This window comes from Gymnodraco acuticeps, unplaced genomic scaffold (genome assembly GCF_902827175.1).
Source record: "Gymnodraco acuticeps unplaced genomic scaffold, fGymAcu1.1, whole genome shotgun sequence".
In the NCBI taxonomy this organism is placed as follows: domain Eukaryota; kingdom Metazoa; phylum Chordata; class Actinopteri; order Perciformes; family Bathydraconidae; genus Gymnodraco; species Gymnodraco acuticeps.
In genome coordinates, this window is record NW_022991325.1 from 1,630,416 (window position 1) to 1,646,075 (window position 15,660).

At 42.6% G+C, this 15,660-nt stretch overlaps 1 protein-coding gene across 1 annotated transcript in view; it reads right to left on the reverse strand.

Annotated features, from left to right (window-relative positions):
• Positions 1-1,051: 1,051 nt before the first annotated feature.
• The window catches only part of LOC117562500 (protein AF-17-like), a 38,932-nt gene continuing 24,323 nt past the window's right edge, over positions 1,052-15,660 (reverse strand). Inside the window, exons 10-20 of the mRNA XM_034240335.1 lie at positions 13,587-14,384; positions 13,020-13,207; positions 12,621-12,738; positions 11,494-11,560; positions 11,043-11,191; positions 8,877-9,074; positions 7,488-7,564; positions 5,982-6,334; positions 5,759-5,837; positions 4,417-4,622; positions 1,052-3,541 (exon numbers count right to left, since the gene is read on the reverse strand). Coding sequence (XP_034096226.1) covers positions 3,505-3,541; positions 4,417-4,622; positions 5,759-5,837; positions 5,982-6,334; positions 7,488-7,564; positions 8,877-9,074; positions 11,043-11,191; positions 11,494-11,560; positions 12,621-12,738; positions 13,020-13,207; positions 13,587-14,384 — 2,270 coding nt within the window. The 3' untranslated portion in view covers positions 1,052-3,504. The remainder of the gene's footprint in view (positions 3,542-4,416; positions 4,623-5,758; positions 5,838-5,981; positions 6,335-7,487; positions 7,565-8,876; positions 9,075-11,042; positions 11,192-11,493; positions 11,561-12,620; positions 12,739-13,019; positions 13,208-13,586; positions 14,385-15,660) is intronic.

Below are 15,660 nucleotides of genomic sequence, written 5' to 3' on the forward strand. Positions count from 1 at the left end.
AGGCTATTGTTTAGGGTGGCAGTTGCCACCCCGGTAGATCCGCCCCTGATTACAAGGCATAGTAGATACATTCAAAATGATGGATGATAGTGAATTGTCCGACCGGCCCACTTGGGTACCGGCCGACCGGGAAAACTCCCGGTATTCCCAATGGCCTGACACCAGCTAAAAGGACTTTCCTTGAACTGGCAACCCAAGTGTTGTCCTTAGTGACCCTCACTGATATACTGGATATGACATCAATAAAGTACTTTAGAATGATCAATAAAGCTTTTAGTTATTAGCCCTTTATTAGGGGCTGCTACCTGTTCTCCATCCTATTTACACCACAGAACTGATCTGAAATCTGTGTAAATTAAGAAACAAGCTATAATTGAGTCTTGAAACAGAATGTATGTAAACACTTTTTTAATATGACTTTGTCTATGAAAAGATGTGAACTCACTGAGTTACAATTACAATATATAAATATTCTTGTATATTAGACGTTCATCAGCCATATTTAATAAACCATTGGCCATCCTTATAGTAGTATATTATTTACTGTTCCCCAATAATTCAGGTTATCCTAGTAATATTTTTATTTTATTATTTATTTATTTCATGAAATATTATTTAGACTTTTTTTTTTTTACCAGGAACTGAAGTCATTTGTTAAGGTTAGGTTGTTAGGTTGGAATAATTAGGTTGGAATAATTAGCATTATTTCAAAACTATAAATTGACAATAATTCATCTTTCATTTTAACAGTTAATGTTTTTACGTACTGTTATTTTTATTTTTAATTACTTATATAAATGTAACTGAATTTGTTTAATTACATTTATAAAACCATTATGTCTTTAATCTAATTTTAAATAAGAAATTGTCGCTATATTATTCTTTGTACATTTAACTGATTAGAAATAGGCAAATACTTTTAAACCTAACAGTTGATTTGCGTATGCCCTGAACATTACAATAAACAGTAAGTACAAAAAGAAAAAGAGAATTCCCCCCCACTCTCCTCTTTCACAAAACAGAAAAGTAATTCAACACCAGAGAGAAAATATAAACAACTCAGTAAAATACATTTATTGACAAAAAAAAGTTGTCTTAATCCGTTCTTTTAATTGTACACACAAAAATATCAAAATACTTTACAGGGCTTTTCATCTGAATATTGTCAAATTAGTTTTGATCAATTCTCTCAAACAAATACACTATACAATGACAACATGCTTGTCCTTTTTAAAAGTCAGTGCTCATTTCATTTAATTTATTTTCTTTTAAGGGAACAATGCATTTAAAATGATGCATAGTTATTACTTGGTATTTAGCAACACATTTGAGAGACCTCGCTGCATTTCATGCAATTCATATCCCGACAGGAAACTCGCTCTCCATCAAACCTCTTTCAGAGCCAAGTGCTTAAATGTTGATACACATAAAAGATACACAGTACGACATTCAGAACATGGATTATCTTGGTTACCCAACCTTCAAAGCTTAAAAGAATGAATGTGTTTTAACACAAACATATTAAAGTATACAACTCGTATTCCAACAAAATTGAAAAAGGTACTAAAAAATGATTTACGATTGGGCCCAAAGCGCCCCAGTGCAACATGAGAAAGAAACGGCTTCAGAAACCCAGCACCGCTCTGCAGTCCGTCTCCTGGACATGCTCGTGTGTGTCTGGACTCGTAAGGACAAACTCAGTCAATTCTCTCAGTAAAAACTCAGAGCTCCCGCTTTGGAGGCGTGTCAATGCGTTGGCTCATGTCTTCATCCACAGAACCAACATTCTCCTTCTGTCGTTGCTACAGTATTTATCACAGACCCGTGAGCTGCTTGGACTTCCTCTCTGACGTCTACATTAGCTGCTAACAAAATAATCTAGCACTCAAGTTACATCACATGTATGGGAGATCATGTTCAAGATTGCAAACAGAAAATATTTAATAAAGGTCTATGACAATATTGTTAAAGAACACAGGAGGAAACATGATTAAATAGTCCTTTACTTTGTGAAGAGCCTTTGTTAGTAAAGGTGAGCCAAACAGAGGCATCGTAGGATAAAGTGGAGTGGAAGGAAAGACAAGCTTATCTCTACGTTAGCTTAACGGCTACACTATGTATGACACACCGCTGTGACGGCACTTTAATAATAGTTTACATCTCGGCCGTCTCCTATGACACACTGTGCAGGCTTTCCTGTCAGACTTCTTCGAAGCACAAACAACTAAAGAACATCAGATCTGAACACAAAAAAGTACAATAGAAAATGATTTGACACTTTAGTTACTCACTATACGGTTATTCACACATTTTAAAATCATCAGTCAGCTATCAAAAGTATAAATGGGTTTAGGAAGAGTGCTTTCACTTCAGTAATGAACCCCACCGTGTACCCCAGATAAAAAACACTATCAAAGAAAGAGGACAACAGAGTGAGCCTGGACTCGTGGTGTCTCTGTACATCTAGCATCATTAAGGCATTATCTATCCAGTATTGCTAAAAGAACATCTAGTTGGTGAATATGATTAAGGGTTATGTATGGAAGTAACAGAGAGAACGGACACTGCAGGAGGAGGAGTGCAAATACTCACATGGAAAACCTGTCTGTCCCTAGTGGCCTATCAGTATCCTTAATAAAGGTTCTGTGATGATGGCGGATTTGCTCTGTTAGCTGCTAACATGCAAAGTGCACAGTTGTTCAGGAAAAACTATTAATTTCTTACTTATAAGTTCCAAATGTTTGTTTTTTTCTGCTTAATCTCGATAGCAACTGGAAAGAAATAAAAGTCTTTAGAAACTCTTTTTGAATAAAATCTGGTGCTCTTGTGGACGATATCATGGCTTCTGTGCCATGTCCCATTTACATACCAAGGTTTTTGGTGCTTTCTTTAGATCCAGTGAAGGCTATAGCGGTAATGACTCAGCAAACAATTTGGAATTGGAAAATGGGTGGCAGAAAGATCTGAGGTAATAACTAGCTCCAAATTCCACTAACCACACATTGGAAATGACAGTATATTTATCGTTAACATAATAAGTGCCTGCAACATATAGGAGATCTGGATGGGGTGGGGGTGAACATAAAGGGAAGACGAAATATCAAGGAAGACATTGAGGTTGCAGGAAGAGGCAGTGTGACTCGCTGACCGAGTGGAAACGTGGAGGAAAATGGTGAATGGTCAGGAAAGAGTTCACACTTCAACCAGAAAGCCTGAACACAACCCCTGCAGGGCGGAGCAGGGGGGGGGCTCTGCCTTCAGAAGCAGCCGCGTTGGGCTAGCTAAGTAATTAGTGCAATTTAACAAGAGACCACTGTACTCTCTGAAAGCTGCCTACACAAAAACCTATGAGAAGAACCTCTGATATAAAGAACTCCAAAACACCAAAAACCGTTAAAGTCCATCCTGGTATACATTCATAAAAGAGGGTGTAAGAGAAAGATGTTCAGAGGGCAGGGACCTCAGTCCTTCTTCTGCTTCATTTGAGCTGCTGCTGTGGAATCATCACCCGTTCTTGTCTCCACCCTTCTCTCCTGCAGCCGGAGGACACACACACACACACACACACACACACACACACACACACACACACACACACACACACACACACACACACACACACACACACACACACACACACACACACACACACACACACACACACACACACACACACACACACACACACACACACACACACCACACACACACACACACACACACACACACACACACACACACACACACACACACACACACACACACACACACACACACACACACACACACACACACACACACACACACACACACACACACACACACACACACACACACACACACACACACACACACACACACACACACACACACACACACACACACACAAACACACACACACACACACACACACACACACACACACACACACACACACACACACACACACACACACACACACACACACACACACACACACACACACACACACACACACACACACACACACACACACACAATACTGCTATCATTTTAAAGCTGCAACTGTGAGGCTGCATCACATGATACGCATTACAGGTAGTTTGATACAATTACAAATGACCTGTAAAAATATCAATATTTAATGCAACGGCGATAAATGATCTATGTTTATTACCTCAGTGTATTATGTAAGACAACAGAACAATGTGTCCTTAGAAAAGAAGAAGCCAAGATATTTAGGATCAGAAATGTGTCCTCTGCACAGAGATGTTATTGATAAGAAAACCTGCCTTTCATTGAGCATATTCAGGCAGTCTCTACACACATCGAGGTTAACCTGCTAAATAAAATAATAATAACAAATGAACCACAGATACTGATACATCGTAATACATCGGAAGGGTATTTCCGTTACTCCCCAAGCCGCTACTCACCCCGGACTTGTGCAGTGCGTTGTCCTGCAGGCCGAACAGGCTTCCTGCCGGGCCGCCCTGCAGGGGGGGGGCTGAGGACAGCAGGCTGGGAGACTGGGAGATCAGGGGGGAGTTTGGGGTGGAGGTGAGGACCCCCGTCAGGGTGAGGCGCTGCAGCTCCCTCTGCCTCTGCTGCTGCAGCATCTGGCACACCATCACCTGCTGCTCCTGGGGGGGGGGCACAGACATGTTCAGTAAACCACGGAACTGAAAGGTGTTATATCAGAGATTCTATTTTTGCATCAATTCAAGTGTGGCTTCTCTTGGCCAATAGTCAGGTTTCCATCTAAATGTATTGCACATTTTTTACATATTTGAAAAACGTAAAATGTAGATTAATGCTTGTTTTCATCAGCTACTGTTATAATATTATAAAGAGTTTTTCATCACAATAAGCTGAAGGTGGCACTACTTCTACAGTGGGACAACTTTAAAAGAACGAAAGTCATTCAAAGGTCATTCAAAGAGCGCCAGGCAACCATCAACAGTCAAAAACAATGAAGAAAATGTGTCTGGGCAGATTCAGTGCACGTTGAAGACACGTGCATCATGTACCTAATCATTTATCAGCTATTAGTTATTTATGGTTGGGGTCTATGGGCAATTTAAAATGTACAACACAAAGAGGTGAAAGGAAACACAGCCAATATCAGTTTCAAAGCGTGTTATTATCTATGTTGCACCCGCTTCCCTTATTGTCTATCTATACATGTAAATCAAAAAAGCCCTAACCCCCCAGTCACCACAGAAACACAACAGCTCTACATCAACATGTTTCTCAGCTTCTGATTGGCTGCAGACTCTACCAAAGGTTTACCAGTTAGCATGTCAAATAGAAACACTCATGGTTTCCTGTTGTTGGCACACATTGACTCATACCATCATCGGCCTGTGAGTCACAACTACTGTTACCTCAACATTAATCTGTAGAGCAAACGCTATGAATCTCTCACATATTACTCATTTATAAACTTCATATTTATCAATGTATTACTTATTCTAAGTGTAATGAGAGGAAGGAAGTTGCAGATTGCTGCTGTTCAATCAAACACATATTTTTTTTGATTCTGGTAAATTCTTGAAACTTATTTGGTGGATTTAAACAAGGTTACAATTTACATCAATCAAGGAAGTGTAACATATTCACTTCCTGTTAGAGCCAGCATACAGTTAGCAAATGTGCTTTCTGCCATTTTGTCTTCCTGAGTGGTTTGTGAATCAAATATGAACAGAATCAAGAAAACAAGGTGATCCTATGAGAAAATGTACATAGTGAAAACAGAGGAGAGAGTGTGTGTGATTACAGGAGTGAAGTTCTGTGAGGTGAGGAAGTGCTGGAGCTGCTGCTGCTGCTGCTGCTGCTGCTCCGACAGGAGGGAAGACCTGGAACACACACACAGACACACGGTCACATGACACACCAGAATCTGCACCCACACGCCTCACTATTATAGGATTATCACTGACATGATGTCAATGCCTTGATATTAAACACAAATTCATTTTGAAGAAAGGCTGGGCACATACGGGCTGGCGCTCTTGGGCAGCTGGAAGCCCTGGGCCAGAGCCTGGGGGGTGAGCGGGGGGGGCTGGGGGCGCAGAGCAGGGAGCGAGGGCGGGGGGGCGTTCTGCACGGGAGACTGGATCACGCCGTTCAGACTGCCCAGCACGCCGTTCATGTTCAGCTGAGGACTTCCTGCCAGGGAGGACATGAGCCCGCCCACCACGGGCTGACTGATGGCCCCCGAGCTGTCGCTCATGCCGCGACTGAAGCCATTGAGCAGGGGCTGGCTGAAAGAGGCGGGGCTCTGCTGGGGGGGCGGAGTGCTCTGGAAGGAGAGGGAGGAGCTGCTGCGGGACGGACTGCCAGAGTGGAGCTCCTGGAACACACAGGACAAAATTACTGTAGCCATTTTAATGTCCATTATTACATGGTATTAGTTGAATACTCGATTCCGATTGGTCAATTTGGACATTTCAGAGGCTAATATAACAATAGTATGGACCGTTGTTAAGCACTATAATGATCTTTGCTAAGGAGGATCAAAAGAGAGAAAGGAAGTAAACCCTAACGGGAACACAGAATGGGCTCTGTGGTGTTTAAGGACTTGTTAGTGGAAAATAAACTGTGAACAGACTTGGACAGTCACAGGAAACATCGATCAGAGCTGCCGTTCCTTTTAAATGAAAAGGCCGCAGATCCAGCCATTGGTGTGCAGTGGAACGGAGTTTTATTTTCTTAGTGGAAGCAAAAGGATAATTTTCAAGTCAATAAAATAAAGGGCACCGCGGCAGTACCCAGGAGGAGAACTGGCACCTCTCCAGCTACCAGTCCATACTGCGTATGTTGGTCTTATCGGGACGGGCAGCCCTTCAGTAGACTGAGCTACAAACCCCTGATTCTGCATTACACCCCTCCTAGTGTTAGGCAGCGTGCAGCCGTTCTGTACTGCGCCATGGGAGCAGTGTAGGGGTGGGGGCTTTGCTCAGGAGCACCCCGACAGTACTCGGTCTCTCCGGGACTTGAACCGGGAACCTTTCAGTTTCTAAGCCAAGTCCTTGATCTACTGCCGCCCTAACATTTACATTTTACACTAACAAATAACTTGAAATGTAGGCATTATTAACTTCAGAACTTGACTGCAAAACAGCGGCTGGCATACACAACTAGTGACGCTTGTGATTGATAAATGACTAGTAGTCATGGCTGATGTCGCTTGTTCTTCCTGGGAAAGTGTCCTGCAACTGCCCCTGTTTATCCTACTCCTTCATTTCAAAGTTAAAAAGGGCCGGCAGGGTTTCAAAAGTCTCTCTATATTAGAGAAACAAGTAGAGAGAATGGCAGACCTAAACCTAGAAAGAGTTATGCAATTTGAAACTACATTTGATAAATGTGGATGGAGCCACAGTTTATAATGAAATCAAAAAGGTATGGTTTAACCCACAAACTCTTGTTGCAAGGAGGTTAAAGTGGGAAAATGTACTGGTTTGATACATGTTGTGTGGTGTGTTGCAGGTCAGAGAGGTCCTCACCTCAGACGAGGTAACAAAGGAGGTGTCATTCAGGAAGCAGCTTTTGGACAGAGGACTCTTGTTGGTGCTCAGGGGGTCTGAGGAGGAGAGAGGCACAAACACAGGGTGATACTACTGTATTTTATTTGGATGGTAAATGCTCTACATGTAGCATTTTAACATCTGCAAATCAATGTATCTTCAGTCTGTGTCCTTTCTGTGTACATGGCCATGTCAAAATGTGTTTTATTTTTGTGCTGCCAGGCTTAATTTCAGAGACTATACGCTGCATTAATTTATGGCACTGAGGGAAATGAGTTTACTCAACAAAACCAGCAGAGAGGAGCCGATTTCAGACAGACACTCAGTTACAGCCATTTTGAGTTCACAGTAGGTTGTTTGGTCAGTTCTAATGAGCGTCATGGATATTATGCAGCAGGACCTTATACATTACATTGCATTGCTTTTATCCAAAGCGACTTACAATAAGTACATTCGACCAACAAGACACAACCTTGAAGAAAACAGAGTCATATAAGTACATCAGGTTTCATAGAGCCAAACATTTCAAGTGCTACTCAACTGGCTTTAGATAAGCCAGTCCTTTATTAGTATAAAAGTGCTTTGTTAGTAATTCTATCGCTCGAAGTGGAGTCGAAAGAGATGAGTTTTCAGTCTGCGCCGGAAGGTGTGTAAGCTTTCTGCTGTCCTGATGTCAAAGAGGAGCTCATTCCACCATGTTGGAGCATGAAGAACAGGGGTCCTGACCGCCTCGCTGCATTATATTCTGCTTATTTCACCGCTAATAACGAAATCAATCAATCAACAATCAAATGATTGCATTACTTTTGCTTTACTGCCCCGTAACTGTCTGTTCAGTCTTTAACACTACCATCTGAGCGCTTACTTCCTGTCTGTCTTCTTCTGCGGATTTCTCTGTCCTCCTGCTATCTGTGGCTTTAACCTATTTCTTTCTCATTTTTCTTTTCTCCAGTGGGGACAGTTTAGCCATCATGAATCCAAACTTTCGTGATCTCTTGAAAAATAAAAAAATAAATATTTAAACGTTTTCCATTCTGTATTATGATGGAGGAAAACGTGTGTATTTCTTTGGCCATCGCTGATGGTAAATCCACCAGACATCTTTCTGTGGACTGATATGACTGCACAAAGTCGCTTTATTAGAAAGTTCTTAGCAGCAATGTGCTGTTGTAAAAGAACAGACTGCCAAATGTCCAAATTGACAAATCAGAATTGAGTATTTATGTAAAACTGCTGAATGCAGATGATGAGGGAGGAACATTCTGAAGAAATTGGATTACAAACACAGAGTTTATTAGATAACATCACAGCAACAGTGTGTCCTAAGGTTTGGACATAAATGTGGGTGGAGAAGATGAAGAATCAGACCTTGGGTGGATGACAGGAAGTGGACCTGGGCAGAGTGCATGGAGCCGTGGGCGGAGTGGATGTGTGGAGGGAAGGAGATGGCCAGCTCCGTGTTGAGCAGCTGCAGGCGCTCCTTCTTGGCCGTCAGGCTGAGGATCTGATCCTGCAGCCGCTGGTTCTCCTGCTGCAGCGAGTGCAGCGACTGAAGCATCTCCACGACTACAGGAGAGGAGCAGGGGGGGAGAGGCGATATCAAACACAAACTGTTTCCATTCCATTATTTCACTGTAGTTTGGAGTAGGTTGTGATGCAGAGAAGAAGACTCCAAATGGTGTGTCTACAACATGCACGGGAAGGCCACTTGATGTAGTGTACGATAGATGCTGTGCTCATAACTTTGAGCTTCATATCATCATATCCACAATGATTGGATATGATGCCGCAAAATATATTTTTGAAGTATCTAAGGTCTTGATTTACTGCTCAATACAAACTAATTAGTGTTAGAATATATAAAAATGACTCATATGTGTGGACCACAGATATCTTAAGGATTCAATACAAATATTATTACACACTTAAGAGTTGCTTTATTTTAAAATACTATGTTATGGTGAACCTGCATTAAATGCAATACTTCTTAAACTAAAACTCCACCATGTTTCAATAAGATATGTTCACTTGAGAAATAGACTTGTTCAATGTGGAATACAGTGCGGACATGAACTGGTGATTTTCTCTGGAGCTGTGGGTGCAGCGTGCCCTGCATCGCTGACTGAAGGAACACACAGGCTCATTTCTGCAACAGCAGTCAACACTCTGAACACTTTAAAGTGAACTCTCCCTGGAGCCCAGAAATGTGAGGAAGGTGTTTAAGGTGGAGGGGATGGAAGATAGTAACATAGAACGTCTGAGTTTAGGAGAGGAAACATTAGTAAGACAGAACGGAAATGTGTTGAAATAAAAAGAAAACAAAAATATAATGACAGCACAGGGTGGAGAAAGACAAAGGTCAAGAGAAAGCAATACATAGTTATCACATTCAAATGCTATTTATCTGCTTTGTATCAACAAATACTGTGGGAATAATTGGTCACGAAGGTTTTTACAAACTGATATGGATCATAGAAATATTTGGTATCGTATTATTTTGTTCTCCTACCTCAACTGTATAAAAGTGGTTTAGCAGTATATCACATTCAATATTATTTGTTTATTGTCTTTTCTTTCATTTGCTTACTAGGTTTGCACTAGTCTGTGTATTTTCTATATTATCATCATGAGACAACAGTCATTTGTAATCCCTATGAGGACTTCAGGTGATCTTTACCTGAAGTCCTGTAGATGTTTCCTTTTATGCCACTCTCTCTTTTTATAAGACTCTGGGGAAAGCCTCCGTAAACACAAAGCTAACATGATAATACGCTGTGTTGTATTACTCCTCATATAAAGAATCTAAGCTGTTACAGCTGTGTTGTATATTGTTTCAGCATGCTGTCTCTTGCTGTGCTATCTTTTGTTTCTAACTGTGTCTAGAAGCACATCTATCATCTGCAAATAGCACCAGGTCATTCTCACGAGAGAACTGCACAGTGAGTGCAGGAAAACACAATCATGGGCACACTATGGAGGGTATTCTGCGCCGCGTTTGGCACTAGTTCCAAATACCTTTGGCTGAAGCTACTGAAGCTTCTTAAGACCCCTTAGCCAAAGTTAGTGACCACTAGTTGTGATTTCTCCTTCTTAGATTCTGTAATTCTAGGGATTTCAAGCGCATGAGTCTTGTATTAAAGGTTAAGTCTGGATCAAAAGTTGTGGCTCCGCATGTTGGCGGCACCTGGAAAATCTTTGACTTCCTTCTGGATCCTTTAGTTTTATATATAAATGTATTTTTTAAATCTATAAGACATCTATTGCACATCTGTCTCCTCCTCTGTTGCCCTTCCAGAGGGTTTTCCCTTTTTTCATTTTGGTGTTGCTTTTCTAGTTTAGTCTTGTACGCTGCGACAGAGGGTGTGTAACCACTGTAGAGCCTCCTGAAACAAATGTGTAATTTGTGATATTGAAGTGTGTAAATACAATGTGATTGATTGATTGAACTGAGAAGGAAAGTATCGGGTTTTTTACAAAAATATAACTCATCTAGTGACCCTGAGTTTTATCTTGGTACCAATGCTGTTCACTCACTGTTGACTCCCATCTCTCCGTTGCTGTGTTTCTCCAGCAGCAGCTCGATGTGAGAGCTGGCGAGGGGGACGTTCTCAGGGCGGGCTCTGACTGCGGCCCCCAGCCCGTCCCTCTGCTCAAACAGGAGAGGAAGACAGCTCATAGGAGACCTGGGGGGGGGAGGATTAAACCAACAAGGAGTAAGAAGTCATCGCTGGGAAATGACCAACAAGGCCCCGTGGCTGGGGTTAATATCTCTGTCTAGTCACTTTGATAATAACTAGCTGTTAGTTTTCTTATGCTGGTAACAGAAATAGAAACTCGTCTGATTAAAGGATAATCATCCAAATATTTGTCATTGATGAGTGATAATGGATGACTGTGTTGCTGACTCGTTTTCTGCAGGAGTGTTACAGCATGTATCGTACAAGAATCAACATTAAAATAGCTATAACGATGAAATGAGACTCACTGTGAGGAAAGACTCTCTCTGGGCGAGTTCCCCTGACACGGGAAACGACAGTCATCAAGGTCGGACTCTGAGAACGGGACAAAGAGTTATTACTTTTATTGTAATTCTAATGAAACGTGGTGACAGCGCTGATGATGCACAACATGTTCCAACACGAAATGCCTAATAACCCCCCAAAACACTTAGTCAGCATGTAGGCAAACTAACACTGTGTAGATAGCTTTATAGAACAACCATTCAATGACACAGTTTATTGATAATCAGTTTTAAATATATGGTATGCACAGAACCTGCACAGAACCTTATTCTCTCTCAAACAGAAGCCAAACGTCTTTCACCAATTCTAATATTGACTTTCATTAGTTCATTAACAAATAATATGCATTAATAGAATAAAAAACATACTTTGAAGGTATTTGGTAATCTTTAAAAATGATTTGATTGTATAACTGTATATCTATTTATTTTTTGGTATTTATTATTTCAGTCCCTATACATGACTTTCGTAAACAATTTTTTAAAATATATTTTGAAACTTAAAGTTTGTAGTTATAAAAATACATAAATGAGGAGGGATTTTTTGTATAAGTTTTCTGCCTTCCATCTTGACTAACTTTGTGTTCTTGTACCTTAACTGTAGACCAGTGTTTCTCAAACTTTTTCATACCAAGGACCACTTAACCAATAAAAATACACTCGCAGACCACCTAACTCCACAAATATCCCAAAACACATCGTTTTTTGCAAATCGCCTGAAAATGATACAAACAAGTGGCAACATGTGTGATGAAGGTGTTTATCTGGACTATATCATGCAATCAAAAGTGAAACTTAAGCTCGCTCCATTGCGGAGATATTCCCGCGAGAGTGCGGAAAACTTTAATTAATTAATTAATTTCAAATGTGAAATGTTACCAATATACTCACGGACCACTAGGGGGCGCTCACGGACCACCAGTGGTCCGCGGACCACACTTTGAGAAGCACTGCGTAGGTCTACAGTAAATAAATATTGATTTCAAACAGGTTGGTCAGATTCTGTCTCAGAGGGTTTTTTCTTGTAGAAGCTTTTCTGAAAATAGCTTCAGTTTCCTTAACAAATGCAAATAAATGTGTGTTTGTGTCACCTGGCAGTGAGGTCTGGGCTTGGGTCAGTAGTGGTGGCAGATTGGGGGGGGTGGAGAAACAGCTGGAGAACGGCTGGGTGGAGCTCAGGCTGTAGGAGGTGCTGGAACCTGGAAGGACCTGGACACAGAGAACATCAACATCTGAAATCTGGAAAGGATGTTGGTAAAAAAAGAAGGCTTTTCTTTGTAAAACTGAGACATGGGTCATCACAGTTATTCGGGCCTCCTTAGAGTGTCAGAGAGTCTTTTAAATATAGCTCCAGCACTAACAAGCACACATATTAAGATATTTGATAAGGATTATTTAAAATGTGTTACACCTGAACACATTTCTTCATGGTAAATGTATAACAGTACTTATACTGGGTATAGAGACCCCCCCCCTCCCCGCTGTAATACCTGTGTGTTTGACACAGCGTTGACTGATGGAAGGGACATTGAGGAGATGTGGGATGTGAGGAGTCCTGAGGAGAAAGGGGTGCTACACATGCCCCCCCCCAGGGACAAGGAGGGGCTACAAACCCCTCCACCCAGGGAGAGAGGGGTACTGCCCAGTGTGTGGGGGTCCTTGAGGCTGGAGTAGATGCCTGAGGGAATCAGAAAGATAAAATGAGGTAAAACAAAGGTATTTCTGACTTTCTTATCTCAGGATTGCCAAAAGAACTAACAAACATGGCGCTGAGTCTGTAAGTGTGCACGGGAAATCAAGGTGTAAGTGTGACAGGAAATCTAGCACACACACAAACCACAATCGAGGACAATGTTGTGAATTTGAAAACCCTGTGTATGAAAAACATAGTAACAGTATCATTGTGTTATTATAAAACACTGAGGTTCTGATGCACAGATAGGCTGCTGCTCTGATGCTGACATGGAACATGGGTAATGGAAACATTTCAACACTGTTTCTGTAACACACAGGAAGCTTGAGGGCTACCACACGCCCCCCCCCCCACAGAGACTCACCGGAGCTGAGAAGAGAGTTGCCACGGCTCGTGGAAAAAATGCCGGCAGAGGAGGAGAACGAAGAAGAAGAAGAGACGGCTGTGGGAGGCAGCGTGGAGGGGAAGGCGGGGTGAGGGAGGGAGGACTGGCTCGGGTAGAGCGGGGAGGTTAAGGCTGGAGGAGGAAGAGGAGGAGGAGGCGCTGTGTGGTGATGGTGGTGGTGATGCTCCTCCTCCCTCCTCTCCCGGTTCTTGCTGCCCCGCGGCCGCCCTGGCCCGTGGCTGCTCTTCTTGTTGCCGCGGTGCCTGCGCTCTCTGGGCAGCTGCGGGGGCGGGGCTTTGTCCTCTGGCACCGCCTCCTCCAGGATGGGCGGTGTGCTCAGCTTACTCAGAGACTTGGAGGGCTTGTAGTCCCCGGACGAGGAGATCTTCCGGATCTTGCTGCTGCTGCCCAGCCCAGAGGAAGAGGTGATGCGCATGATGGAGCCGAAGGTGGAGATGGTGACCTTGTTCTCGAAGGGGCTGGAGTTGTTCTCCGACCGGTCGTGACCCTGTGACCCCGCCATTGGGCCGTCAGCTGGAGTGAGAGCTGGTGGCTTGTGGTATTTATTGTCCTCCTCCTCCTCCTCCTCCTCTATCTCCTCATCTTTGCCCTCCTCCTTTTTATCGTCCTCCTCCTCCTCCTCCTGCACCGCTGGCCTCCGGTGGCGCTCCTTACGCTCCTCCCCACTGTGCTCGTCCCCCCCGTGGTCATGGTCCCGCTCCAGGCGGGAGGATGATGAGAACGGATGGAAGTCCTGAGCGGAAGACAGGGAGCCACCTCCAGGAGAAACACAGAGTTTTAGTCACATTTAAAGAACCTCACTGCTAAAACATGTTTATGTTTGATCTTGGAGACAGTAAGCATCTGAAATGTGGAAAGGATACTTATTGGTTAAAAACCCTTCACCCTTCACTTTGAAGGACTAATGCTGCGTTCACACCGGACGCGATATTCGCATCGCTCCAATCGCTCAAGTTTCACCGCGGCTTGCAGTTTGTTTTATCGCGTCATTCAAAACAGACATACCGTTGACGCGCCACGCTGTTGACGGACAGTTGAGGTTGTTTACACTTCCATGCAAGATCGTTTTGGTTATTTCTGTCCTTGACTATGGAGGATATAACAACTATTGCTGCTTTGTACCTTCTGTGGAAGTCCTACAGACGTAGCAACAAACGCTGTCGTGTCTGGGTTCTTATTCTCCTCCAAGCCAGCTCCTTTTTGTTGCGGTCCCGGTAGATACGACATTGTATCGTAAATCTCCGGGAACCCACTCACAGCCACAGCGATCATCTCTTCCATCTTTACAACTGATCAACAGCAGGACGTCAGAGGGAATCCCAACGCTGAACACGCCACGTGAATTTGACGCTCGAGTTGAAAAAATTGAACTCTCGCGTTTGACGCGGCCCCCTTCAATCGCGTGATTCGCGCCGCGTCCACCGCTTCATGCGCACCGTCGGAGCGAATTCGCGTCTGTCCGCGTCTCTGCATTGACTTAACATGTAATCGCGCCGCCCCCAAAAATCGCATCGCGTCCGGTGTGAACGCAGCATAAGATGCTGGTTAAATAAGCACACATCTTTTATTTCAAGAAAAACTCCATCTGACAATTTCCATGCACAAAAACCTATAGAACACACTACAGGAAACAGAAAAGCACAAAAGTACAATAGGGCCTCTTTAATAGTATTCAATATTACTGATGAATTTCTGGGATTATGACAACAATGCAAACCAAAAAGTGCCGTTTGTAGGGTTAAAACGATCAAAATAGCCATTTATTTTAAATAAGTAAATTGGTAATTTTATAAATACTGAATACATTTTTGAATTGATAAAATGTCAGAAGATGGTAATGAATGCATTAGTTTCCAGAGGCAAAGGTGATGCAAACAAAGTGTTGGTTTTGTTCTACAAACTGATGCAAAACAGTAAGAAATGTGTGAAAAGAAGATTTTCACATCATAAATGTCACGATCTGTCTTTATGGTGTTTTGTCTTGTCTTGTTTCATGTTTTATTTTGTAAGGTCTTCACCTCCTGTCTTGCCT